Raw genomic sequence first — 27,649 nt, forward strand, 5'->3', positions numbered from 1 at the left:
GAGAGAGAGAGAGAGAGTGAGTGAGAGAGAGAGTGAGTGAGAGAGAGAGTGTGAGTGAGAGAGTGTGAGAGAGAGAGTGAGTGAGAGAGAGAGAGTGAGTGTGAGAGAGAGAGTGAGTGTGGGAGAGAGAGTGAGTGTGGAGAGAGTGGGAGTGAGAGTGAGTGAGAGAGAGTGAGAGAGAGAGTGAGTGTGAGAGAGAGAGAGTGAGTGTGAGTGTGAGAGAGTGAGTGTGAGAGAGTGAGTGAGTGAGAGAGAGAGAGAGTGTGAGAGAGAGAGAGTGAGAGAGAGAGTGAGTGAGAGAGTGAGAGTGAGTGAGAGAGAGAGAGTGAGTGTGAGAGAGAGTGGGAGAGAGATAGTGAGTGAGTGTGTGTAAGTGTGAGTGAGTGAGTGAGAATGTGAGTGAGTGTGAGAGAGATAGAGAGATGTTTAATGGTTCAGGTTGACAAAGTTCCATTAGAACAAGGAAAGTGAGAAAACAAGTCACAGAGCTGCACAACATGGAGACAGGTCCTTCGGCCCACTTTGTTTATGCCAACCTAAGTTTACATGCTGGCTTAGTTTTATTTGCCTGTATTTGGCCCATATCCCTCTAAAACCTTCCTATCAATATATGTTTAAAAACTCCTCATTGAAGTGACGTGGGTTGCCGCAAGGCTCGTTGATGGGACCCCAGTCATTTACAATATATATTAACGATTTAGACGATGGAATTAAACGCAACATCTCCAAGTTTGCGGATGACACAAAGCTGGGTGGCAGTGTGAGCTGCGAGGAGGATGCTATGAGGCTGCAGGGTGTCTTGGATAGGTTGGGTGAGTGGGCAGATGCATGGCAGATGCAGTATAATGTGGATAAATGTGAGGTTATCCACTTTGGTGGCAAGAACAGGAAGGCAGATTATTATATGAATGGCGTCAGATTAGGAAAAGGGGAGGTGCAATGAAACCTGGGTGTGCTTGTACATCAGTCACTGAAAGTAAGCATGGAAGTACAGCAGGCAGTGAAGAAAGCTAATGGCATGTTGGCCTTCAATGCGAGAGGATTTGAGTTTAGGAGCAAGGAAGTCCTACTTTAGTTGTACAGGGCCCTGGTGAGACCGCACCTGGAGTATTGTGCACAATTTTTATTTCCTAATTTGAAGAAGGACATTATTAATGTTGAGGGAGTGCAGCATACATTCACCAGGTTAATTCCTGGGATGGCAGGACTGACTTAAGATGAAATAATGGGTCGAATGGGCTTGTATTCAATGGAATTTATAAGAAGAGCGGATCTTATCGAAAAATATAAAATTCTGAAATAATTGAACAGGCTAGATGCAGGAAAAATATTCCCGATGTTGGAGAAGTACAGAACCAGGGGTACAGTTTAAGAATAAGGGATAGATCATTTATGATTGAGATGACGAAAAAACTTCTTCACCCAGAGAGTTGTGAATCTGTGGAATTCTCTCAGAGAACAGGGGAGGCCAATTCACTGGATGTTTTCGAGAGAGGGTTTAGATTTAGCTCTCTGGGCTAAAGGAATTAAGGGGCATGGGGGGGGGGGGGGGGAAAGCAGGAAAGGGGTACTGATTTTAGATGATCAGCCATGATCATATTGAATGGCGGTGCTGGCTCGAAGGGCCAACTGGCCTACTGCACCTATTTTTCTGTGTTTCCATGTATCTGCTTCCATAACATCCTCTGGCAGCTTGTCCCAGGTTTGGAGTAATGTGCACAGGAGAAGGTTTATGATAGGTTTAGGTTTATTATTGTCAAGTGTATAGAGTACAGTGAAAAGCTTTGTTTTGCATGCTATCCAATCAGGTGATGATACCATACATCAATACAATCAGTTGGGCTGAAGGGCCTGTTTCCATGCTGTATGACTCTATGATCCAGCTTCCCCTTTATCCAGCTTTCATTTGGAAGTACCAGTTAAATCTGCCTCCCCTTTTCGTTCAGACAGCCTTTAGAAAGCACCCCTCGCATCTCTGACACCTCACCTCCCCTCTTGCCTCCTGCAATTACCTTCCCCACCCCAAACGTCGACTGTCCATTCCCTCCACATTTGCTGCCTGACCCACTGAGTTCCTCCAGCACTCTGTGCTTTGCTCATTATTCCAGCATCTTCAGTTCCTCCTGTCTCCATTGTTACTGCACAGTTTGAAACTGGCTGTGGTGAATATTCTACGCACTGTCGTTGAATAGTTTTTCATATTGTGATCGCGAAGGAGGCTATTCAGCCCATCAAGTGTATGCTAGCTCACAGGGCAATCCCATCAACCCCATCTATATTTCCTTGTCATCTGTGGCCTCCCTCATGCTCATCGGCTCCAGGAAGCGTCGCAACCCGAAACAACACCTCTCCATCTCCACCGCAGATGCTGCCTGACCTGCTGAGTTTCTGCACAAGTTTGTTTTTTGTTTGCTCCAGTTTCTATTGTCTGCGTGCGGTCTCTTGTGTCTGTGTCTTCAATTCACATGTTCCGATTACCAGCCTTCCCCTCTAAGTAAGATCTCTGTTCTTTCCTGGGATATTTAAGGAGTCAAACCTAGTGTTTTTAGTTTTCGTTTCTTCAGCTTTTGATTTAGAGATACAGCGCGGAAACAGGCTCTTCGGCCCACCGAGTCTGTGCCAACCAGCGATTTCCCCGCCCCCCCCTCCCCTCATACACTAGCACTGTCCTACACACTAGGAAAATGTTACAACTGACAGAAGCCAATTAACCTGCACGACTTTGGGATGTGGTTGGAAATCCATGCAGTCACAGGGAGAATGTGCAAACTCCGCACAGTACTCTCAGTGTGACTCACAATGGGGCCCCAGTGCAGTACCCCGGTGCCAGGCTGTGTCCCTGGGCGAGGGTTGAAGTGCTTTGTCTATGTAACTCTGCACCAGCCTGGTCTCCATGTTCTCCACCATGGGTCATGCCTGGTCTTAGATGGCAGCATGAAAGTCGGCAACCTTCCTTCCACCCTCTCCTTCTCCATCATCCAGCCCTTTCCCACATCCCGTGTTGTTTCCTCACCACCCACCCTCCATTCTCACTGCCAGTTAGTTCAAGTTCATGTAATTGGAGCAGAATTAGGCCATTCGGCCCATTGAGTCAGCTCCGCCATTCGATTGTGGCTAATCCATCTTTCCCTCTCAACCCTGTTCTCATGCCTTCCCCTCGTAACCTTTGACACCCTTACTGATCAAGAACCTGTCAATCTCTGCTTTAAAAAGACCCAATGATGTAGCCTCCACCGCCTTTAGTGGCAACGAATTCCACCGATGCCACCTTCTGGCTGAAGAAATTCCTGCTCATCGCCTTTCTGAAGGTCGATTGGTGCTGGAGATCATTCCCATGGGGCGTGGAGGGCTTGAGTACTTCCCATGGGCTGTTAGAAGACCAATGGCCTTGCGTAGTGGGCCAACCAGAGATGACAGCCCTGTTGTTTCCCTTACCCAATGCATGATGACCTCCTCTCCTGTCTCTGCTGCCTTGTCTCTGCTGCCTTGTCCTGCTCCCACTCTCAACCTTCCATGGGTTTCGCCTCCTCCATCTTTCCCATAAATCCATTGAAATCTCTGCACACCTCCAATTCCGGCCTTCCCCAATTCCTGTTGCCATTGTCCTTATATCAGGGAAGAGGAGGGAGGGGGGGGGCGGAGAGGGGCTAGACCTGCCCTGTCTTAGGTGGCAGCAGCTGGTGGTGTGTGTGCTTCCCTCTGTCTGTCTTCTGCCTGTCCTCTCTATCTATCTATCGATCTATCTATCTGCCTCTCTGTGTCTCTGCAGACTTGTGGCGACAGATCGCGGAGTGGCCATGCTGACAGTAATGGCTTTGCCAGCCAAACCAATCTGCCTGATTTGGTTCAGCAGAGCCAGTCTCCTGCCACCACGCCAACTGAAGCCATGGGGCGGATATCATCTCAGCTCGCTCAGGAAAAGGACTCAGCCGCTGGGGTAGGTGGCGCCACGGCTGGGAGGGCCTCACCGGGAGGAGAGTGCCCTCTCGCCCCAGGAACCCTCTCCTAGATAGACCTCAACCAACACCAACAAGGTTCCTCTTGCAAAGAGCTAGCACAGTGCACGATAGGCTGAACAACCTCCTTCTTTGCTGCTTCTGTGATTCTATGTCAAGGTGTCGTAGGGTAAAATCATTGACATAGGGTCAAACATTTTCCATTTCTATTCCCTTAACCAACTTAAATATTTGTTCAGAACACAAAGTGTAGGTGAAACACAGCACGTCAGGCAGTATCTGTGGAGGGAATGGATAAGTGACGTTTTGGGTTGGGATCTGACCTCCTCATATCAGCATGGAAACAGGCCCTTCGGCCCATCTTGCCCATGCCAACCAAGATACCGCATCAATGCTGGTCCCGACTGCCCGCGTTTGACCCATATCCCTATAAACCTTTCCTATCCATGTACTGTCCAAGTGTCTTTTATATGTTGATATTAGTACCTGCTCTCGGCCCCCAGGCCTCACGGGTTTCACTCTCAACCTTCCATGGCTTTCTCCTCCACCCTTTCCACTAATCCATTGAGATCTCAGCACACCTCCAATTCCGGCCATTCACAATTCCTGTTGCCATGTTACCGCTGACCATGCCTACATCCGCCAGGGACCCAAGCCATGGAATTCTATCCTTAACCCCCTGCAATGGCCCAGCCTTGGCCGCCCATTCTCTTGATCGCTCCGTCTTCCTCGAACCTGCAACGGGGAAAACAGCTAGCAGGGAGGCACTCCACACTCCACTCCCCCCCCCCCATTCTTCTCTCTCTCCTTTCTTCCTTCTACTTTATTCTTTCTCTTCAGCAATGTACCCGGAACATTTATAGAAGGGGGCGGCATGATGAAGCAGCAGTTAAGTTACTGCCTCACAGCACCAGAGGCCCAGGTTCGATCCTGACTATGGGTGCTCTCTATACGGAGTTTGCACGTTCTCTGTGACCACGTGGGTTTTCTCCAGGTACTCCGGTTTTACCCACACTCTAAAGACGTGCGCGTTTGTAGGTTAATTGGCTTTCATAAAATTGTAAATTGTCCCAAGTGTATTGGATAGTGCTAGTGTACGGGATGATCGCTGGTCGGCACAGACTCGGTGGACCAAAGGACCGGTTTCCACACTGTGTCTCGAAAGTCTAAAGGTTAAGGGCTTGAGAGGTTTTGCTCTGTTCAATGTGTGGGTGTTGTTGGGGGACAGGCCTTTGGTCCTTCCCCAGGGTGGACCCCTTGCCCTGATCGGTCGATGCGCTTGCATTACAGTTCGGCCGTGGAACTGGCACAAAGTCCTCCTTCGCCCCCTTTGTGGACCCCAGGGTGTTCCAGACGTCGCCCAGTGGCAGTGAGGAAGAGTCTTCAGCAGCAGGTGAGCGATGACCAATTGTCCAATTTTCTCTTGAACCATAGAACATAGAACAGTACAGCACAGGAACAGGCCCTTCAGCCCATAATGTCCATGCCGAACATGATGCCAAGTTAAACTAATCTCTGCCTGCACATGTTCATAAGTTGTATGAGTAGAATCAGGCCATTTGGCCCATCAGGTCTACTCCGCCTTTCAATCATGGCTGATCTCTCTTTCTCTCTCAACCCCATTCTCCTGCCTTCTCCCTACAATCCTGACTAATCCATGACACCATTTCCTTATAACCCTTACTTCTCCCTTAAACCATTGCAACCACCTAATCAAGAATCTATCAATCTCTGCCTTACAAATATCCATTGACTTGGCCTCCACAACCTTTATGTGGCACATGATCTATATCCTTCCATTCCCTGCACATCCGTGTGCCCATCTAAAAGCCTCTTAGATGTCACTACCGTATCCCCCTCCACCACCACCCCTGGCACAGCGTTCCAGGCAACCAGTGTAAAAATAAAACTTGCCCCGCACGTCTCCTTGAAACTTTGCCCACCTCACCTTCAAAGCTATGTCCTCTCGTCTTTGATGCTGTGTACATTCACATCCAAATCGTTGATATGCAGTAGATGACAAGCAGTAATAGGCCCAGCACCAATCCCTGAGGCACGTCACTAAACACGGGCCTCCAGTCTGAGAAGCAACTTTCCGCCACCACCCTCTGCTTCCTTCCATCATACTAATTCAGCATCGTTAGCTCGCTCTCCTTGGATCCCAAGTGATCCAATCTTCTAGAGCAGGGGTGGGGAACCTGCGGCCTTAAGGCCGCATGCGGCTTTCTAGGCCATTAAGTGCGGCCTTTTGAATGAATCGAAATTTTGTAAAACAAATCCTTTTATTTTTATTAATATGTTTTTGTTCGTCTTTTATTATTTTTATTTTAATCTTAAAATAAACGTATTTAAAATACCAAAGTAAAAGAAGATTCAACAAAATAATCCTATATTAAATTGAAGTTTCTTGGATGCGGCCTTATTAGATTACAGCTAACTTAATGCGGCCTTCCAACATGAAAACGTTCCCCACCCCTGTTCTAGAGTAACCTAGATGTGGAATCTTATCAAAGGCTTTGCTGAAGCCTCTGAAGATGACGTCTACTGCCCTGCCCTCGTTGACCCTTGGGTGCGGTGGTTTAGAGAGGGGTTAGACAGTGTGACTCCTGCCAGTCCCGGAGCGTACCTCCTTGTTCTCCATTCTCGGACGCTCCCGTGTTTCCACAGTGATCTTCACCTCGGAGATGCTGAGGCAGGAAGAGGCCAAGCTGAACGAAGTCCGGAAGATCTCAGTGGTCAACGTCAATCCCACCAACATTCGGCCCCACAGTGACACCCCCGAGATCCGCAAATACAAGAAGAGGTTCAACTCCGAAATACTGTGCGCCGCGCTGTGGGGTAAGTCATGGGCTCCACTCCCTTCTCCTGCCCACCACTCCCCACCACCTCCGATCATATCCCCACTCCCTCACTCTCATCAGCCAGTTGACGGTGCTTGGACTGGGATCAGGATGGGAGGTTCCTCAGCTCCACTGCCCGGGATCCCTGTGTTGTGTCTCTGGAACTCTGCACAGGAAGACCGTCGGCAGTCTCCTGTGTCCGCTTCCGGGGCAGCCGGGGCTTTTCTAAGGCGCAGACTGGAGCTGCATGCTCCTGGTGGGATAGGGTCATTATTGTCACGAGCGGGACAGGGCCATCGTTGGCATTGGTGGGACTGGGGCGATTGTTGGCCGTGTTAAACAGCACCCCCTGGAGGGTGTAGAGCAGTCTGGGTTCTCCAGAATCACATTGCCCGGACGGAGATGTTGCCTATCCTGGAATAACTTGGAGTCGTGTGTGTGTGTGTGTGTGTACATTAGAGTGTGTGTGTGAGAATGCATTGAGGAATGTGTGTGTGTGTTGCATGTGCGCCTGTAAGAGTGAGTGTGTTTGCTGTGCACGTGCGTTGCATACCTTGATTGTGCATGTATGTATTGCGAGTGTGTGTTTATACATATGCGTGTGTGTATGTGTGTTTGCACGGGATTGGACGCATGCACCTGCCACACCTCGCGCTCGCCCACACGTGATGTGACGTAACAGCCTCTCCTGGCACCGTGATGGAACCAGCTGCCCACTGTAGTCCCGGGTAGTCCCGTACTGTCCCCATAAATCCCACCTCCACCCTCACTCTCAAAAGCCATCAAAAGCTCATCATACATTAACCCAATCATCCCTGGGATAATTCTTGTAAACCTCCTCTGGACCCTCTCCAACACCAGCACATTCTTCCTCAGATATAGGCCCCAAAACAGCCTACAATACTCCAATACAGTCTGCCCAGTGCCTCATGAAGCTACTGCGTTATATCTCTGCTTTTATATTCTAGTCCTCTCTAAATAAATCCTAGCATTGCATTTGCCTTCCGTGCTACCGATTCAACCAGCAAGTTAACCTTTTGGGAATCCTGCATACATTAAACATTGCAAGCTCCCCTCACCCACAAAATTGGGCTTCCGCGCTTTGTCTTCTAGGAGTGAACCTTCTGGTGGGCACTGAGAACGGTTTAATGCTGCTGGATCGGAGCGGGCAGGGGAAAGTCTACAACCTGATCAGTAGAAGGCGTTTCCATCAAATGGACGTCTTGGAAGGTCTCAACATCCTGGTGACTATATCCGGTAAGTGGTTTGAAGAGTTGAAGACCCCTCTCATCATTACCAGTTCCCCAGCCAACAATGGGCCATTCTAGGCTCCACCTTCCTACGGTCATCTGTTGCCGGCACTGATTTGTCCTGGACTTTTCTTGTTCCCAGTTCCCTCTCTTCCCCCCCCCCCCCCCCCCCCCACACCATCCCCCTACCCCCCACCACTACTTTCAATCTGAACAAGGTTCCGACCCAAAATGTCACCAATTCCTTATCTCCAGAGATGCTGCCGGACCTGCTGAGTTACTGCATTTTGTTTATATTAGCAGTTTGTGTCTATCTTCAGTGTAAGCCAGTGTCTGTAGTTCCTTTCTACACAGATGCAGGATAAAAGGGAATAATGCTGAGTGCAAGATAAAGTCCAGTAAAGTCCAACTAAAGATAGTCTGAGGGTCTCCATTGAGGTAGATAATAGCTCAGTTCCGCTCTTTAGTTGGCGATTGGATGGGTCTGTTGCCTGATAACAGTTGGGAAGAAATTGTCCCTGAATCTGGAGGTGAACATTTTCATATTTCTGTATCATTTGCCGGCTGGGAGAGGAGAGATGAGGGAGTGTCTGGGGTGAGAGGTTTAGTTCACCATTCTTTCTACTTGTAAACACGTTGGTGTTGTTTAATTTAGTATATTTTAGAGATACAACGTGGAAACTTGCCCTTCGTCCCACTGAGTCTATGCCAGCCAGCGATCAGCCCATCAACTTGTTCCATCCTACACACTGGGGACAATTTACAGAAGCTAATTAACCTACAAATCTGCATATCTTGGAAGTGTGGGAGGAAACCAGAGCACCCGGTGAATACCCATGCGGTTACATGGAGAACGTACAAACTGTACAGACAGCACCCGTATTCAGGATCGCATCTGGGTCTCTGGCGCTGTGAACAAGCCCAACAACCTGCCTTAGCAGCAGGTTTGAAGGAGCAACACTGTGGTGGAAGAGAGACATCACAAAGTTTGGGCAGAGAGTTCTATGAGTTCTTGTCATAGGAGCAGAATTAGGCCATTTGGCCCATAAAGTCTACTCCGCCATTCAATCATGGCTGACCTCCCCATAATCCCTGACACCCGTACTAATCAAAAACCTAATTTGCTATCCAAATTAGACTGCACATGAATAAAATCTAGCCACACACAAGTACAACAGGTAGTGCAAAGAGAAAAATACCAGAGTACAGAATATAGTTTTGCAGCTGAACAGTTACTGTCATTGAAAGTGCAGATGAAAGAAAAGTGCAAGGTCATCAGTGGGGTAGGTTGGAAGATTGGGACCACACCCTAGTTTATGGAAGGAGCATTCAGTGGTCTGATAACAGTGGGGAAGATACTGTTCCTGAACCTGGTGGTACGCGATTTCAAGCTTTTGTATCTTCTGCCCAACGGGGGAGGGGATTAGGGGTGGAATCACTGCCTGGGAGTGTACGACCCTGTATACTGGAGGACGAGGACTCGTTATTGATTTAAATGTTGTGATAATCTTTACCCTCTGTATAGGGAAGAAGAACAAGCTGAGGGTGTACTACCTGTCCTGGCTGAAGAACAGGTTTCTGCACAACGACCCTGAGGGGGAAAAGAAGCAGGGTTGGACGACTGTCGGGGATCTGGAGGGATGTGTACACTACAAAGTCGGTACGTAGGGCTGGGTCTCCACTCGCTGGGCCTGACTCTTGACCCCTCCCCTGTGGAATAAGGTTGTCAGAACAAACTGCTGGAGGAACTCAGCGGCTCAGCTGGGGAAAAGGTTCTGGCTGTCTACCTCGTCTGTACAGATGTGAACCGCCAGATGTGTGCAGCAATGTTCTGTACATATGTGGACCCCAGATCCATACAGTGCCAGTATCCTTAATTTAGAGTCACAGACTCATACAACACGGAAACAGGCCCTACAGCCCAACCTGCCCATGCTGACCAAGATGCCCCATCTACCCTCGTCCCACCTACCCGCCATCCATGAACCTGTCCACGTGCCTTTAATATATTGTTATAGTATTGCCTCCTCTGGCAGCTTGTTCCATAGTTTAGTTTAGTTTATTATTGTGGCGTGTTTGGAGGTAGAGTGTAAAGCTTTTTTTATTGCGTGCTATCCAGTCAGCGGAAAGACATTACATTGAAGCCGTCTACAGTGTACAGATACAGGATAGAGAGAATAACATTTTGTGCAAGATAAATTCCGATTAAAAATAGTTTGAGCGTCTCCAATGAGGTAGATAGCAGGTCGGGACTGCTCTCTATTTGGAGATGGGATAGTTCAGTTGCCTCATAACAGCTGGGAAGAAACTCTGAATCTGGAGGTGTGCGTTTTCACACTTCTGTACCTCTTGCCTGAGGGGAGAAGAGGAGGGAGTGACCAGGGTGAGATTGGTCCTTGATTATACAGGTGGCTTTGCCAAGGCAGCGTGAAGTCATGATGCTGCTTAAAGGGCCTGTCCCACTTTCACAACCTAATTCACGGCCTTTTTCACTCATGGACATTTTTCATCATGCTAGAAAAAACGCACCGACCTACTTGATGCCACGAGTACCTACGACTAGCATCATGGCCTGCTACGCCCTCATGACGACCATGTTGCGAGTATGAGTCAAAGGCAAACTCAGCAGAGGTTGTGAATTAGGTTGTGAAATGGGAAACAGGCACTTAAGCCAGGCACATCTTTGCTTGCTGGTCCCAGAAGTGGATCTGCAATCATTGATTCCATATCGTTCCATATACCCACCACCCTCTGTGTGGAAAAAGTTGCCCCTCAGGTTCTAATTAAATCTTCCCCTATCTATTCCCAACTTCTCCAACCTTGTTGCAGTGAAGTACGAGAGGATTAAGTTTCTGGTGATCGCTCTGAAGAATGCGGTGGAGATTTATGCCTGGGCCCCCAAACCTTACCACAAGTTCATGGCCTTCAAGGTACAGTAGCCTCACACCTTGCTTTTCTCCATGTTATTTGGCAACAACCTTCATTGTTTAAACGCACAATGTTTCCTCGACAGTTTTTTACAGATCTCCAGCACAGGCCATTACTGGTCGACTTGACGGTGGAAGAGGGGCAAAGGTTGAAGGTTATCTATGGGTCAAACACTGGCTTCCACGTGATCGATGTGGATTCAGGGACCGTTCATGACATATATGTACCCTCACATGTAAGTACCACGCTCTGTTCTTTATCCAAGACTATGCAGACCCTCCGTGATTCACCTAAAGGTTACGTCCCACCGGTCCTTGTGTAATTCGATGTTGGGTAAGTGGGGAAACGGACAAGAGTAAATTTACTATTCATCGCGGAAACCACGGGGAGCACCAATGCGGAGACCACCGCAGGAGCTCTGACGCGGAGTAACATTGTACATTGTCCCTTCTTTGTAGGATAGTGCTAGTGTACGGGGTGATCGCCTGCTAGCGTGGACTCGGCGGGTCGAAGGGCATGTTTCCATGCTTTATCTCTAAAGTCTAAAACCCTTTTTAAAGGGACTTAAAAGCATTGGGCAATGATGTACACTAGCAATGATGTGCCCCTAGTTTCCTTGCACTGTTGTAATAATACTCCAACCCCCTTGCAATGAAGGCCAACATTCCATGGCTTTTTAGTTTCTTCTTGAAGCTGTAGGCCATAAACCCATATAGTATACCCATGTACATACTGTATATCATATGCACAACATATGCACACCATTCACCCACCACATGCACCATATGGACACCAAATACACCATATAGTGTACCCAACCCATGTACCGGCCATTGTGTGAATTGGCTTCCCCTCAGTAGTTCCCCTTTAAATCTCAACCCTCACCCCCATCCTGAGCCCCCCAGTTCTAATGGTATCTCTCTCTCTCTCTCTCTCTCTCCCACTCTCTCATACCCACTCTCGTAAAAGTCTCTCTCTCTCTCTCTCCCTCTCTCTCTCCCCCTCTCTCTCTCTCTCCCCCTCCCTCTCTCTCCCTCTCCCCCCCCCTCCCTTCCTTCCTCCCTTCCTTCCTTCCCCTCCTTCTCTCCCTTCCCTCCTTCCTCCTCCCTCTCCCTCCTCTCCCTCTCCCTCTCCCTCCCCTCCTCCCTCCCCTCCCTCCCCCTCCCCCTCCCCCCCTCCCCTCTCCCCCCCCCTCCCCATCCCCATCTCTCTTCCCCCTGTCTTATTGGGCTGTAGATTCAGGGCAACGTTACACCTCATGCGCTCATCATCCTGCCGAAGACGGAGGGGATGGAGATGCTGGTGTGCTATGAAGACGAGGGGGTGTACGTCAACACTTACGGACGCATCACCAAGGACATCGTGCTGCAGTGGGGGGAGATGCCAACCTCCGTCGGTAAGGCACAGACAGCCAACCTCCCTCTTCCCACTGTCCCCTCCCTCCCTCCCTCCCGTGGCTGGGTGCCAAGGCCACCATTGACGTGAACTTCAATTGTGCACCCTGCGGAACTCCAAGGTTCCCAGACCTTTGGGAGTTGTTGCAGGAATCCCAAAAGGTTAACATGCAGGTTGAATGGGTAGTGAGCACCAGAAGGTTAGCTCCGAAAAGACAAAGCACAGACACTGTAGGTGAGGGGAGCTTGCAATGTACACTGCAGATTTCCCAAAAGGTTAAGTGGTAGTAAGGAAGGCATTTGCAACATTAGCATTCATTTCGAGAGGACTAGAGTATTGAAACAGGGCTGTAATGTTGAGGCTTTATAAAGAGCCGGTCAGACTGCATTTGGAGTATTGAGAGCAGTTTTGGGCCCATTACCTGAGGAAAGATATGCTGGTTTTGGAGAGAGTCCAAGGGAGGTTTACTCGAATGATTCTGGGGATGATTGGGTTAACGTATGAGGAGTGTTTGAAGTCTCTGGGCCTGTACGTGCTGGAGTTTAGAGCGATGAGGGGGCAACCACATTGAAACCTACCGAATAGTAAAAGGTCTACATAGAGTGAAACGATACGATACGATAAAACTTTATTTATCCCAGGATAAATTGATCGGCCAACAGTCATAAAAACACAAAATACATGAAACATGAAATTAAAGTGATGTGGAAAGGATTGGGGATGTGCAAGATTTTGGGAGGGGAGGTGAGGGGAGGAAGGGTGGGCGGGGAGGGGAGGGGAGGGGAGTTGGTCTCTCACTATACCCCATGACAGAAGGGGGAGGAGTTGTCCAGTTTGACAGCCACAGGGAAGAAGGATCTCCTGTGGCATTCTGTCCTGCATCTTGGTGGATCCAGTGTGTCATGGAGGGGGTGAGATGTATTGTCCAGGATGCTCTGCAGTTTGAGGAGCATCCTCCCCTCCCATGAATCCAACTGTGCCCCCAGGGTGGAGGCAGCCTTCCTGGTAAATTTGGTAATCCTTGTGCATGTGAAGAGGGTGTTTCCACTCGTGGGAGTGTGTAGGACCAGAGGGCATAGCCTCAGAATAAAAGGATGTATTTTTAGAAAGGAGATTAGGAGGAAATTTGTTGAGTCAGAGGGTGGATGATTCCGTGGAATTCTGTGGAATATGTTGCCACAGACGGTTGTGGAGGTCAAGTCATTGAGTATTTTTAAGGCGGCAATTGACAGATTAAATGAGTCCGGGTGTCAGGGGTTACAGGGAAAAAGCAGGAGATTGGGTTTGAGATCAGCCATGATGAAATGGCAGAGTAAACGCGGGCCAAGTGGTCTAATTCTTCCCCTATAACATGAATGTTTTGATGAACCTCCTCTTGGTCTCCACAGCGTACATCCACTCGAGCCAGATCATGGGCTGGGGAGAGAAGGCGATTGAGATCCGCTCGGTGGAGACGGGTCATCTGGACGGGGTCTTCATGCACAAGAGAGCTCAACGCTTGAAGTTTCTGTGCGAACGGAACGACAAGGTAGGGGTCTCACCAGCCCGCAAACCCCGGGCCACCAGCGGCTCCGTGAAGAGGCTTTTAGGTAGCCATCTGCCACAGAGTGCTGGAGAATCTCAGCGGGTCAGGCAGCATCTGTGGAGGGAATGGACAGGCAACATTTCGGGTTGGATCCTTCTTCAGACTGATGCAGGTGGGGGGTGTGTGGGGAGAACACAGGAAAAGTGAAGAAGCAGGCCAAACCCTGGCGAGTGATAGGTGAATACAGGTGAGGTGACAAAGGCTAAAGGAGACGAAAGGGTCAGATAAGGAGAGGAGGAGTGAAATGTAAAGCCAAAGGGAGGGATTTGGCTGGAAGGGGACGTAGGCATAGGGGGGGGGGGGGGGGGGGAGATACTGGGAGAAATGTGTGCGCGCCAGAGTGGGGGTAGAGGGGTACATGAAACAGGATGGGTACATGAAACAGTGGGGAGGGGAGGGGGGATGTGGAGGGGGGTATAATCCAATGGTTAGTTAGACACATGGATATACAGGGAATGGAGGTTCACATGCAGGTAGATGAGATTGGTTTAACTTGGCACCATACAACTTATCTGCCTGTACATGCTCCATATCCCTCCATTCCCTACATATTCATGTGTCTATCTAAAAGCCTCGTAAACACCATTACCATAGCTGCCTCCACCACCACCACCCCAGGCAGTGCATTCCAGACGGCCACCACTCTATGTGAAAACAATTGGCCCCACACATCTCCTTTAAACTTTCCCCCTCTCACTATAAAGCTGTGCCCTCTAGTCTCTGACATTTCCACCTTGGTGGGGTGGGGGGGGGGAGGTTCTGACTGTCGATCCTATCTATGGATGCCACAGTGGCGCAGCAGTAGAGCTGCTGCCTCACAGTGCCAGAGACCAGGGTTAAGTCCTGCCGTCTATGTGGAGTTTTTACACTCTCCCTGTGACCACGTGGATTTTATCTAGGAGCTCTGGTTTCCTCCCACTTCCCAAAGACATGCAGGTGTGCAGGTTAATTGGCCTCTGTAAATTGCCCCCTAATGTGTAGCGAGTGGATGAGCATGTGGGATAACATAGAGCTGGTGTAATAAAATGAACTGCTGATGCTGGGTGAATAAACATAGACACAAAACGATGGAGTGACTCAGCAGGTCAGTCTGAAGAAGGGTCTTGACCCAAAATGTCACCTATCCATATTCTTCAGAGATGCTGCCTGACCCGCTGAGTTACTCCAGCACTTTGTATCAAAAGATCATGTGATAGGAGTAGAATTAGGCCATTCGGCCCCTCAAGTCTACTCTGCCATACAATCATGGCTGATCTATCTCTCCCTCCTAACCCCATTCACCTGCCTTCTCCCCATAACCTCTGACACCTATATATCTATATGTCTTATCTATAGAGCTAGTGTGAACAGGTGATTGGTGTGGTCGGATGGCTCTATCCTAAACATACCTCTCATAATTGCAAGCTGAATCACCGCAGCACTGGTGTAGCAGTAGAGTTGCTGCCTCACAACGGCAGAGACGGGGGTTCGATCCCGAGTACAGGTGCTGTCTGTACATTCTCCGTGTGGTAATTTTCCAGGTGCTCCTGTTTTCCCCCCACACCTAAAGACGTGCAAGCTTGTAGGTTAATCAACTTTGGTTAAAATTGTAAATTGTCCCTAGTTTGTGTAGGATAGTGCGAGTGTACGGGCGATCGCTGGTGCGCACGGACTCGATGGGCCGAAGGGTCTGTTTCTGCACTATATCTGAATTCTCCGCCCCCCGTATGACGGTCTCCCCTGTGATTACAGGTCTTCTTTGCCTCGGTTCGTTCGGGCGGCAGTAGCCAAGTCTTCTTCATGACACTGAACAGGAACTCGATGATGAACTGGTAGCAGGGTTCGGGTGTGCGCTGATCTTCGAAACTGCACCGAGACCATGTCCGTCGAGAACCTGGGGAGCAATCTATCCGTTAAAGGCACAACGCCTCTTGACATCAAGGCTGCAATGGGACTACTGCAACATTACCAAGCCTGTATCGTGTGTCTGGAAGCCCCAACGGCAATTTCCTAATTTTTTAAAGTCCCGATTAACTTTCTGTGCGTGGTGAAAGTCTTCGGTCGGAGCCGCTGGTACACAGTGTGCTCCGGGGTAGGTGGAGATTTGGTTGCTTCCGTTATCCCTGAAGACAGAACGATGGAGATTCCAACTGGGGCACGTTGGTGGGGTGGGAGAGGGAGGGATGTCGACACATATAGATCCTTGCAAATTACTCTTTTTAATTTTGGCTTCCTGTAAGTACAGTATTAGAAACTGAGTCCTGGTGGTGTGGTGGATGGGTCTGTCTATATAAGTAACTCTCTGAGTTAGCTGGAGGCTTAGCCATGTTGGAGCTGCAGTTTCCCAAGAGGGTGGTGAATGACTACTGATTATAAAGTCCCGTGTTCCCTTGTTCGTATGGGGTCGGGGGTTCCGTTTACACTGGGTGGAGTGAATTTACCAGAGATGGGACACACACGCTACTATAGCTAGGGTTAAGGAATGAGGAATTAGAGCTGGGAATGATATCCCATACGACAGGGAATACCATGGATTTCTCCCTGAGTTCTGCCTTCCCAGAGTGTGGAAGTGTGGGCGGATTGTGCATTAGATGTGTGTGTGTGTGTGTGTGTGTGTGTGTTTCTATAAGGGTGGGGGGTGGGGTGGGGGGGTCAGTGCTGGCATTAATCCTACCAGGGGTAATTGGGGGGTGGGGGGTGTCTCCACTCCAACCTCTGAACACGGCCCCTCACGGGATACTCCATGGGTGCGTGCCCGCCCAAGTGTGTTCATGATTAGCTGTTTGGTACATTGGTGAGCGGGCAAGAGTTGGCATTATAGTAGAGAGTAAGGGTGGACCTCTGGCTACTTGAGGCTACTCTTATTTCTGAAACTGTGTATAAATGCCAAAAATAACCAATTCATTTTCTGTGCCCAGGGGGAGGGTATGATAGTGGTCGCAGGGAAGGAGTTTGTGTCCATGTGTTACTTGGGAGCCCAACCTCATACTCTTGTATGGAGACACCACATGTATCTGTCTAAGTGGTTTGGAGACTGATGTGAAGAATATTCTTTCTTTAACTAGCTGCACGGCATGGCTAATCATGGATTAGAGTGTTGTCGTGGATCAGTCTGTGTTACAGGTCCTATCCTTAACCTACCTCCTTATCATTCTGTGTGTAGCTGTTTGAGCAGCAGGTATTAAGGTTGAAGCTTTTTTCTATGTATATAAAAAAAATTAATTGAATGTGTCATTTCTTACTAATTCACCCCCCCCCCCCCCCCCCCCCCCCCCCCCCCCCCCCCACTTTCAAAAATGTTATCCTTCTTATCCCGAGGGCATTCCATCTCCCAGCCACCACCCAGTCTCAGAGGTCCCTTTGGTTCAGGTTTCTTATTGACACGTGTACTGAGGTACAGTGAAAAGCTTTGTTTTTGCATGCTCTCCAAACAGAACAGACAATACCATTGCAAAAATACAATCAGGTCAAACTTAAGTAGAGCACAGGGGAAGATACAGAGTGCAGAATATAGTTCTCAGCATTGTAGTGCATCAGCCCCAGAGACAAAGTCCAATGTCCGCAATGGGGTTGGGGTGAATCGGATAGTGCCCTAGCTTATGGAAGGACCATTCAAACGCCTGATAACAGAGGGGAAGAAGCTGTTCCTGAGTCTGGTGGTGCGCGGTTTCAAGCTTCTGTGCCGCCTGTCGGATGGGAGCGGGGAGAAGAAGGAATGACTGGGGTGAGACAAGGACAAGTCTTTGATTATGTTGGCTGCTTTGATTATTGGGCAGCGCAACGTGTAGATGGGGTCAATGGTGGGGAGTGTGGTCTGCGAGATTGTTTGCAGCCATCAGAGGGGGTGGTGAGATGTGGGGAGGGGGGCAAGGACAGATTACAAAGCGGTGCAAAGTTCGAGCTTTGTCACCCAGGGGGGCGGCTTCGAGGGAACCAGAATTGGCTTCAATCCTGGCCTCGGGTGCTGTCTGTGTGTGGATTTTGCATGTGCTCCCTGTGACCTCGTGGATTTCCTCTGGGTTTCTTCCCACATCCCAATGCTATGCGAGTCTGTAGGTTAATTGCCCCTAGTGTGTAGGGAGTGGGTGTGAAAGTGGGATAACGCAGAACTAGTGTGAACGGGTGATCATTGGTCGGTGGGCTGAAGGGCCTGTTTCTATGCTGTATTCTAAACTAAACTAAACTGAACAATATAGGCCCTTCGATTGAGAATTTTTTATTTAAATCAACCCCAGCCTAATGAGTTCTGTTCTCATGTGCAGGAAGGAACTTCAGATGCTGGTTTATCCGGAGATAGACACTAATAGGTGGATAGGTGACGTTTTGGGTAGGAACCCTTCTGCAGTCCCAACCCAAAATGACACCTATCCGTTTTTCCAGAGATGCTGCCTGACCCTCTGATTTACTCCAGCACTTTGTGTCTATCTGAGTTATGTTCTGACCCCTGACGATGGATCTTGGTTCAATTCCTACACACTTCCATGAGCAGAGAGTGAGGGACCGCCTTTTGTGCTAATTTCAAAAACCCGTTACACTCCCTGTCCAAGCCTCCCATCACCAACACTCCCCACTAGTCTCTCAATGAATGTAAAACAAGAACCCGTGCAGCTTACACTACCAGGCCAGGCTAGCACCAAATCCTCAGTTAGCAGCATTATGGCCAGCGCCATCCCTGTGCTGTGTGTGAGAGTTTGCATTGACCAGCGCAGTGACCACTCATCAACACGTGCAGCAATACCGCCCACGCTAACAACATTAAAGGCGCCATTTAAATGGAATGCTCTCAATCATTGTCCACTTTGTGTGCGCATGCAGGTGTGTATGTGTGAACATGTACACGCACGTGTGTGAGTGGATGCATGCCTGTGCGTGCACGTGTGTACATGCATGCCTGCACCTATGTGTGTGTGTGCATGTGCCTATGTTCCCATTCCTACCCTCTCTCCAACCCGTCAGTGATGTCTTTGTGTCACCCCCAATAGCCAGAGTTGTCCATGAGGAGGGTCTGGCCAGGACGGGTGGGGGGAATTGACAAATCTCTGAAAGTGGTGGCACATCCTCTCCATGGGCAATAAGGGTCACACACAGCACAGAAACGGGCCCTTCAGCCCAACCTATCCATGCCGGCCAAGGTGCCCTATCTATGCCAGTCACATTAGGCCCATATCCCTCCAAACCATGGTCGCGATCTTATCCACTATTTCCTAGTTTAAAATGTGTGTTTAAGGCTAGTTTATGTTTACGGGAACAATGTTATAGCCAAATGCAGATCACTTAAGAGTTGGTGTGCATTTGGAGTCATCTCTGGCCTTGACTGTTGAAGGACATCAGTGAACATGGCTGGTTTCCACAACCATCCAGATGTTTCCCCTTCTCCACGACTCACATTAGCCTTTCATGCCGGGTTTATTTAATTAGTTAACAAAATCTAAATTCCGCAGCTACCCATGCGGTATTGGAACCAGGTTATCAGAGGAACTACGCACAAGCTGAGTGTGCCTCACCACCGCCCTCTGCTGTCCTGAACCCAGTCTGCATCTCTCCTCCACACCAAGCATAACGTTGGAGGAGACAACATAAAGAGGGAAAGGACAGGCAACGTTTCAGGCCGGGACCCTTCATCAGTCTGATGAAGGATCCTGACCCAAAACGCCGCCTTCCCTCCTGAATCTTGGGTCCCTCCAGCACTTTGTTCATTCTTGCTCAAGTTCCCAGCATCTTGTGTCCCTCTGTAATTCTATTTCCGCCCATGAGGGGGGAAAAGGAACTGTTGGTCTGTGAATCTATTATTTACTGTTAAATTGTTTACTACTGATAAAGACTGATTGGTGAAGTGCTCTGAAATGCAACTAATTTTGCACATTTTAATTCCCTTTTAATGTGTCTTTTTTTCCAATAATAAAATTTCAATGGGTTTCCACTCTGGGTAGAATGTTTGTTTCGATGAGTTTGATCATCTGCGCTGTCTGATATTTTATCATAAAATAAATAAATTGTTTGATTGGAGGGGACATTAGTGCCAATCTATAATCCTACTTGGTGCTGATTGGAAGTGATTGGCCAATTATCAATGGCATGAAGCTCACATTTCCTCTGAGTAGCAACATTACAATGATTGATATTAAACTGGAAAGGGAATAGAGAAGACTTACAAGGATGTTGTCACGTTTGAGGGCCTGAGCTACGAGGAGAGGTTTGGCAGGCTGGTAGTGCATTCCTTGGAGCGCAGGAGTGAACTTATAGAGGTGTATAAAATCAGGAGAAGAATAGATGTTTGGAATGCACAGAGTCTTTCACCCAGTGCAGGGGAATCGAGAACCAGAGGACATTGGTGTAAGGTGAGATGAGAAAATGTTTATAGGGACCTGAGGGGCAAGTTTTTCACACAGATGATGGTAGGTATATGTAACGAGCTGCCAGAGGAGGTAGTTGAGTCAGGTACTATAACAACGTTTAAAAGACGTTTGGATAGGTACATGGATGGGGAAGGTTTAGAAGGGCCAAACATGGCCAAATGTAACGAGTGTAGATGGGGCATCTTGGTCAGCTTGGATGTGTTGGGAGAAAAGGGCTTGTATCTGTGCTGTGTGACTCTGCAGCCTTCAATCAAGGTGGTTGCCATTGTGGCTTTGACCCATCGTGGTGGCCTTATGGTGGAAGATTTTACGTGTTCATTGTAGACCTGCTGAAGAACTCTTTTCTTCGTGGAGGGATGGAGTCACAGGGAGTTACAGCAAGGGAATAGGCCGTTCATCCCATCTTCTCCATACTGGTCTTTGCGCCATGTTGATCGCGTCCAATAATTTTCTACCCCCCCTCTCGCCCTGATGTGTTGTCCAGCCTCCCCTGACAACTTCTCCCTACTGTTGCTTTGACCCTTCACTGTAGGAACATGCCAAAATTCCCATCTCTCTCCGGGGAAAGGGGTGCTCTCCTGAATTCCCGCGTTAATTTGCGAGTACCTGTCTGATATTGATCGGTGCCCAGCCCTGGAGCCAGCACTTGGAAAGAACTTCCTTCCATTCATCCTCACCGGGCTGTGATAAGGTCCCATCTTGGTTCATGTCCTGGGCTCCTGCTAGGTTTATCAAATGATGAGAGGCATAAATAGGGTAGACAGAACCATTTGTTTTTGCATTAGGAAACCAGCGGGGAATGTCGGGAATCTGACAAAGGGTTCCAGCCGGAAATGTCACCTGTCCATGTACTCCAGAGATGCTGCCTGACCTGCTGAGTTACTCCAGTACTTTGAGGGCCAGCGGAGAGAAAACAATATCACCTCATCTATGCCTTAATTGGTTGGCCTTATTGTTCAATGGGGCTCCCATGTTCTGGGTTCTTCTTAGAAAGGAAAGATCTCTTCATATTCAACATGCTAAGTCCTCTCACTCTCACTTCTCCTTCGCAGACATTATCTTCTCACTCATTCATCCTCTACTGATTTTTCATCCAGTTGGCCCTAATCTTGCTCGCTTTCATTCCTTGACCCTCAATTCAGCCAACTGGGCCCCGAGGCCAAAACACAAAGTGCTGGAGGAACTCAGTGGGTCAGGCAGCATCTGTGCAGGGAACAGGCAGACAATAGATACATAGTTACATAGACAATAGGCGCAGAAGTAGGCCATTCGACGCTTTGAGCCAGCACCGCCATTCAATGTGATCATGGCTGATCATCCACAATCAGTACCCCGTTCCTGCCTCCTCCCCATACCCTTTGATTCTGCTAGCCCTTGGAGCTCTATCTAACTCTCTTTTGAATGCAACCAATGAATCGGTCATCACAAATTCACAACTGTGTGAATTAAGTTTTTACTCATCTCAGTTCTAACTGGCCTACCCCTTATTCATAAACTGTGGCCCCTGGTTCTGGACTCCCCCAACATCGGGAACATGTTTCCTGCATCTAGCGTATCCAATCCCTTAATAATTTTATATGTTTCTATCAGATCCCCTCTCATTCTTCTAAATTCCAGTGAATACAAGCCCCCAGTCGCTCCATTCTTTCATCATCTGACAGTCCTGCCATCCTGGGAATTAACCTCATGAACCTACGCTGCACTCCCTCAATGCTTCAGTCAGGACCCTTCTTTAGTCTGAACCGAACCATCGCCTGTCCATTCCCTCTGCCTGACCTGCTGAGTTCCTCCAGCACTTTGTGTTTTGCTCAAGATTCCAGCATCTGCAGTTCCTTGTGGCTTCATATGACTTTTGCCTGGATGCGAGGGCTTGGGTTATAAGGAAAGACGGGATAATGCAGAGAGGATTGGCGAGGATCTCGTCAGGACTTGAGGGCCTGAGCTATGGGGAGAGGTTGGGCTAGCTAAGACTTCATTCCTTGAAGCACAGTAGGATGATGGGTGGCCTTATAGAGGTGTATAAACCAATGAGTGGAATAGATAGGGTGAATGCACAGTCTTTTACCCAGAGTAGGGGAATCAAGAACCAGATATAATAGTAATCTGAGGGGCAACTTTTTCACACAGGTGGTGGGTATATGGAACAAGCTGCCAGAAGAGGTACTATAACAACATTGAAAAGATATTTGGATAGGTACATGGACAGGAACATTTAGAGGGATATGAGCCAGGGATAATGGATAAAACCAGGCAGGTGGGACAAACTCAGATGGGGCATTTTAGTCGGCATGGAAGAGTTGGGCCAAAGGGCCTGGTCCCGTGCTACGTAACTATGACTCTATTCAACCAGAAGCCTCTCGGTTTTCAATCCATTATCTGTGGCAACCGCGACCACTCTCTCGGACTCCTACTACCGGCTGTGTGAAGCACTCACCTCATGGGGAACATGAGGACAACCACGATATTGGAAGCGGGGAAAATGGTCAACGTTCATGGAGCAAAGGTCAGTGCAGGGACATTTTCCACAGTGGTTATAGCAACGCCTTGCACTTGCATGGCTTCTTTCAGGTTTGAGATGAAATCCTAAACGGGGCAGCACAGTGACACTGGAGCCACCGCCTCACAGCGTCAGAGGCCCGGGTTCGATCCTGACCTCGGGTGCTGACTGTATGGAGTTTGTCCGTTCTCCCTGTGACCGCGTGGGTTTCCTCCAGGTGCCATGGCACCCCCCCCCCCCCCCCCCCCCCCTGCAACGACCAGGTTCAGGAATAGCTACTTCCCCACAGCCATCAGGCTATTAAACCTGGCTCGGACTAAACTCTGAACATTAATAACCCATTATCTGTTATTTGCACTTTATCAGTTTATTTATTCATGTGTGTATATATTTATATAATGGTATATGGACACACTGATCTGTTTTGTGGTCAATGCCTACTATGTTCTGTTGTGCTGAAGCAAAGCACAAATTTCATTGTCCTATCAGGGGACACATGACAATAAACTCACTTGAACTTGGGGTGATATCCTATCCCTTGTTTGAGGGGTGTCCCCACTAGATTCCGCCCCCCAATGTCCAGCAGAGGAACGACTAGTTTGTGGTTGGTTGCACGAGCATTGGTTGCACCGAGCTTCAACGTGTCCCAGCACGTACTCCTGGAGAATAGGGTGGAGCGGGCCAGTCGGCACCATTCCCTGAAGGATGTCACATTGTGCTGGGAGACCAACAGAGTTCAACTGCACTGCCTCCCTGACCTGCAGGGGGCGAACTGTGCCCAGGGTAGGAATCGCACACTCCCTCCACATGTTTGGACAGATACATGGATAGCAAACATTCACAGCCCACATCCAGCGGCAGAACTCCCTGGAATATCCTGGAGCCTCCCAATATTGAAATACAATCACCCCAGGCTTCCTTAATTCAAACACAGCGGCACAATGGTGCAGGGGGAGAATTGCTGCCTTACATTGCCAGAGACCCGAGTTCGATTCTGACTACATGTGCTGTCTGCACATTCTCCCTGTGACCGCGTGGGTTTTCACTGGGTCCCCTGGTTTCCTCCCACATTCCAAAGATGTGTGGGCTTGTTGGCTAATTGGCTTCTGTAAATTGTCCCTGGTGTGTAGTATAGAACTAGTATACGGGGAGATCGTTGGTCAGCATGGACTCGGTGGGCCGAAGAGCCTATTTTCACACTGTATCTCTAAAACCATACCAGGCAAGCACATCAACATTAGGAGCAGGAATAGACCATTCGGCCCCGCGAGCCTGTTCTACCATGCAATAAGATCACCATCGATATGATTGTAACTCCAACCCATTACCAATTCTTTCTCCTGTTAACTTTCACCTCTTCACTAGACCTAAACAATCAAAGAGTCACACAACATAAAAACAGGCCCTTTGATCTAACTTGTTCCTGCCGACCAAGATGCCCCATCTTAGCTAGTCCCCATTTACCCATGTTTGGCCCATATCCGTCTAAACCATTCCTATCCATGTACCAGTCCAAATGTCTTTTGAATGCTGTTTTTGTACCTGTCTCAACGACCTCCTCTACAGCTTGTAACATACACCCATCATCGTCTGAATGAAAAGGTTGCCTCTCAGGTTCCTATTAAGTCTTTCCCCTCTCACCTTAAACCTAAGTCCTCTGTTTTTTGATTCCCCTGCCCTGGGTAAAAGATTCTACATTCACCCTATCTATTCCCCTCATGGTTTCATACATGCTTGTCTCTCCTATGGAACAAAGGTTTACATAATTTGGCCTGAAGTGTGTACAACGATCCATACTTTCAGTCACACAAACCTCCAAAGACTACTTCCACCAAGCTATGAGGAAGAGAGTTTTAAACTTCTGAGTCTGAAGAAGGATCCCGACCCTCAACGTTACCTATCCATGTTCTCCAGAGATGCTACCGGCCCCACTGAGTTACTCCAGCACTTTGTAAGCCAGCTTCTGCAGTGCCTTGCCTCTGCATTTGAGGAGGGAAATGGGCAGGTGATGATTATCTATCGTTCATCTTGTCTTTAGGATGTGGGAAGAAATTGGACCACATAGGGGAAAGCCACGGGGAGAACATGTAAACTGCACAAAAAAGGGCACCCGAGGTAAGGAATGAAGGTTGTGGGAGTAGTGAGGAGGCAGCTCTACTAGCACCATGTTTCTCTCTTAACTTTTACACTGGGAGAATAGTGAATGGTGTTCGTACATTTGCAGTATATTTTCCATCCTAGAATCCAGGGATTTTTGCTAAATTCCCAATCAGTGCATCAGGCATGCTGAAACGTTTTTTGCCACTTACGTTCTTGAGACCCTAGGGGGTTTTTAAAAGTTAAATCCGAGAGCATGGAAATAGGTTTGGGGAGTAGTTTTTGTTTTTTTTTGTGTTTGTTTTTTTTTTTTTAGAACCTTCTCCCAGGGTGGGTTAAATTTTTTTTCCCTACATCAGAAGGCATTCTTTTAATTTTTTTTTTTTTAATTTTTGTTGGTTATCTGGAATGTTTGTGAAAACCCACTGCAGGGGTTTTTTTTTTTTTTTTCCCTTTTTGCCCATGATTTTTTTTTTTTTACGTTTTTTTTTAGAGTGGCAATTTCATAACAGTTTTTTTTTTCAAGGCATTAATTTGTACTAGGCTGAGGGGAGTTTTTTTTTCTTCTTAATTACTCTGAAAGGTTTTTTAGGTGCACTTTTTTGTTTTTGTTAATTTTTTTTTACATTTTCATTTTTTTTCAGTTTTTGTTATCCATTAGGAATCCTCCATTTTTGTCTAAATTCTACATTGAGGTTTGCTATTCCTTTTTTTTGAAGACATCTCACACTGGATAGGTAGACATTGTAATCGAGTTAAGAACTGAATCCCAGTGTGGTAAACTGAAACATCCTAGAGGGCTGGATTCTGGAGGTCAACTATAAGGTTAGGGGGCATGCGAAATGTTCCTAGTTTTTGTTCTTCATGAGGCTGAGGGGAGTCAATAAAGGTTTATATAATCACGAGAGGCATGGATAGGTAGACAGTCAGAACCTTCTCCCAGGGTGTAAATGTCCTACATCAGAGGGCATGGCTATAAGGTGAGGGGGAAAGTTTTGTTTTTACACAGAGAGTAGTGGATGTGTGGAACACACTGCCAGGGGTGGTGGTGGAGGTCAATGCGATAATGGTGTTTTAGAGGCATGTAGATTGGCAAATGGATTACTAGTTTCACTAGGCATCATGTTCGGTACAAACGTTGTGGGCCGAAGGGCCCGTTCCTGTGCTGTACTTTTCTATGTTCTGTTTTTCCTGCTATTATAAATTCCTCTTGAGATAATTATTGTGCAAAGTTCCCTTTTGCCCTCTTCTATTACTTTGGGCAACTCATTTGTTTCTGTTAGCTAAAGCCTCTTCCAACATTCAATCAGTTTACTGATCTCAGACCTGACCCTCCAATTTTGCTCTGTCCTCACACCCTTTACTAATCATTGGTTAATAAATATCAATAGTATCAGATTAAATATGAACTATTAATCCTCCATCCTTTGCTATTTCTGACGAAAGGTTCCAAATTTCCTTCGCTATCGGTTGTATGGAAAAATTTCAGACCTAAAATTCCAGGTCCTCATTTTTAAACTCGCCTGAATCATTTTAAATGCACATCTTTGTTTTTTGGAGGGGGGTGGGGGCAGTTAAAATGTGAAGCTTTCTCTTGCATTTTGCATTAATGGGGAAAGGCGTGCAATAGGGTAGCGCAGAAACGTTGAGATAAAAGTTAGGGAAAATGTAGATTCCTGCAGCTTGTTATTAAAAGGAGGTTAAGGGACAGACAAGGAGCACAGGGGATTTGCAAAACAAACTCAGAAATGCAAAGTATGACCACTGGGAATGAGAGAACATGCGGGGTTACCGCGCCATTTGATCTGCTATTGATAGAGTCGTGCAGCACCGACACAGGCCTTTTGGCACAACTTGCCCATGCCGACGACCATTGCCGTTTGTGAAGGAAGGTTCTGAATTTCTTCCACTCTCAGTGTATCGAAATATTTGGGTCTAAAATTCCTGGTCCTAATTTTTAAACTCTCCTGAATCATTGTAAATTCACATCATTTTTTTCTGGGGAGGGGAGACAAAGTGAGAAATGCTTTCTCTGGCATTTTGCATTCATGGGGCAAGGAGTGAAATAGGGCAAACAGTGGCTGTACTTTCCGAAATATGTCCTTTTCTATTTAAATTAAAGTTAATGTTACACCATCTCTGACACCTATCTCACACTGCAGGCCAAGGTCTGACTCGGAGATTGCAATGTATTTGTTTAGTTGGCCAAGCATTGCTTGTTGAGACAAATATTTGGATAGAAACTATTAGAGGTGGTTTGACCACTTTCAGGGTAAAATTGGTGGTCAGGCGTTTTAGTTTAGTTGAGAGATACAGAGCGAAAACGGGCCCTTCGGCCTGCCGTGTACGTACGTGTCGATCAGCGATCCCCGCACACCAATAGTATCCTACACACACTGGGCACACTTTACAATTTACAGAAGCCAATTCATCTGCAAACCTGCACATCTTTGGAATGTTGGAGGAAACCGGAGCACCCGGAGAAAAACCCATTCTATCACAGGGAGAACGTACAAACTCCGTTCAGACAGCATCCGTAGTCAGGATCGAACTCGGGCCTCCGGCGCTGTGAGGCAGCAACTCTACCACAGCACCACTGTGTCATACCTAAGTTGTAGAATGGGAATATAATTGAAAAAATGAATTTCTGAAAGTCAGCCAGTATATACCAGTTACAAAAACTAGGTCAGAGAATCCAAATGGGATAAAACAGCACAGGGTGTTGGTGTAGGTTTATTATTGTCTCATGTACTGAGATACAGTGAA

The 27,649-nt window shown here is 47.9% G+C and overlaps 1 protein-coding gene across 8 annotated transcripts in view; it reads left to right on the forward strand.

Annotated features, from left to right (window-relative positions):
* The window catches only part of tnika (TRAF2 and NCK interacting kinase a), a 118,860-nt gene extending 101,722 nt beyond the window's left edge, over window positions 1-17,138 (forward strand). For 7 of the 8 annotated variants that reach the window (XM_055645830.1, XM_055645831.1, XM_055645832.1 and 4 more), the window contains 10 exons: window positions 3,770-3,937; window positions 5,247-5,349; window positions 6,624-6,794; window positions 7,910-8,053; window positions 9,572-9,706; window positions 10,876-10,976; window positions 11,060-11,209; window positions 12,211-12,370; window positions 13,758-13,897; window positions 15,686-17,138. In XM_055645830.1, coding sequence (XP_055501805.1) covers window positions 3,770-3,937; window positions 5,247-5,349; window positions 6,624-6,794; window positions 7,910-8,053; window positions 9,572-9,706; window positions 10,876-10,976; window positions 11,060-11,209; window positions 12,211-12,370; window positions 13,758-13,897; window positions 15,686-15,769 — 1,356 coding nt within the window. In that variant the 3' untranslated portion in view covers window positions 15,770-17,138. The remainder of the gene's footprint in view (window positions 1-3,769; window positions 3,938-5,246; window positions 5,350-6,623; window positions 6,795-7,909; window positions 8,054-9,571; window positions 9,707-10,875; window positions 10,977-11,059; window positions 11,210-12,210; window positions 12,371-13,757; window positions 13,898-15,685) is intronic. The other variant, XM_055645833.1, reaches the window with a different exon arrangement.
* The last annotated feature ends 10,511 nt before the right edge of the window (window positions 17,139-27,649 follow it).

The sequence above is a fragment of the Leucoraja erinacea genome, chromosome 14, assembly GCF_028641065.1.
Source record: "Leucoraja erinacea ecotype New England chromosome 14, Leri_hhj_1, whole genome shotgun sequence".
Taxonomy (NCBI): Eukaryota; Metazoa; Chordata; class Chondrichthyes; order Rajiformes; family Rajidae; genus Leucoraja; species Leucoraja erinaceus.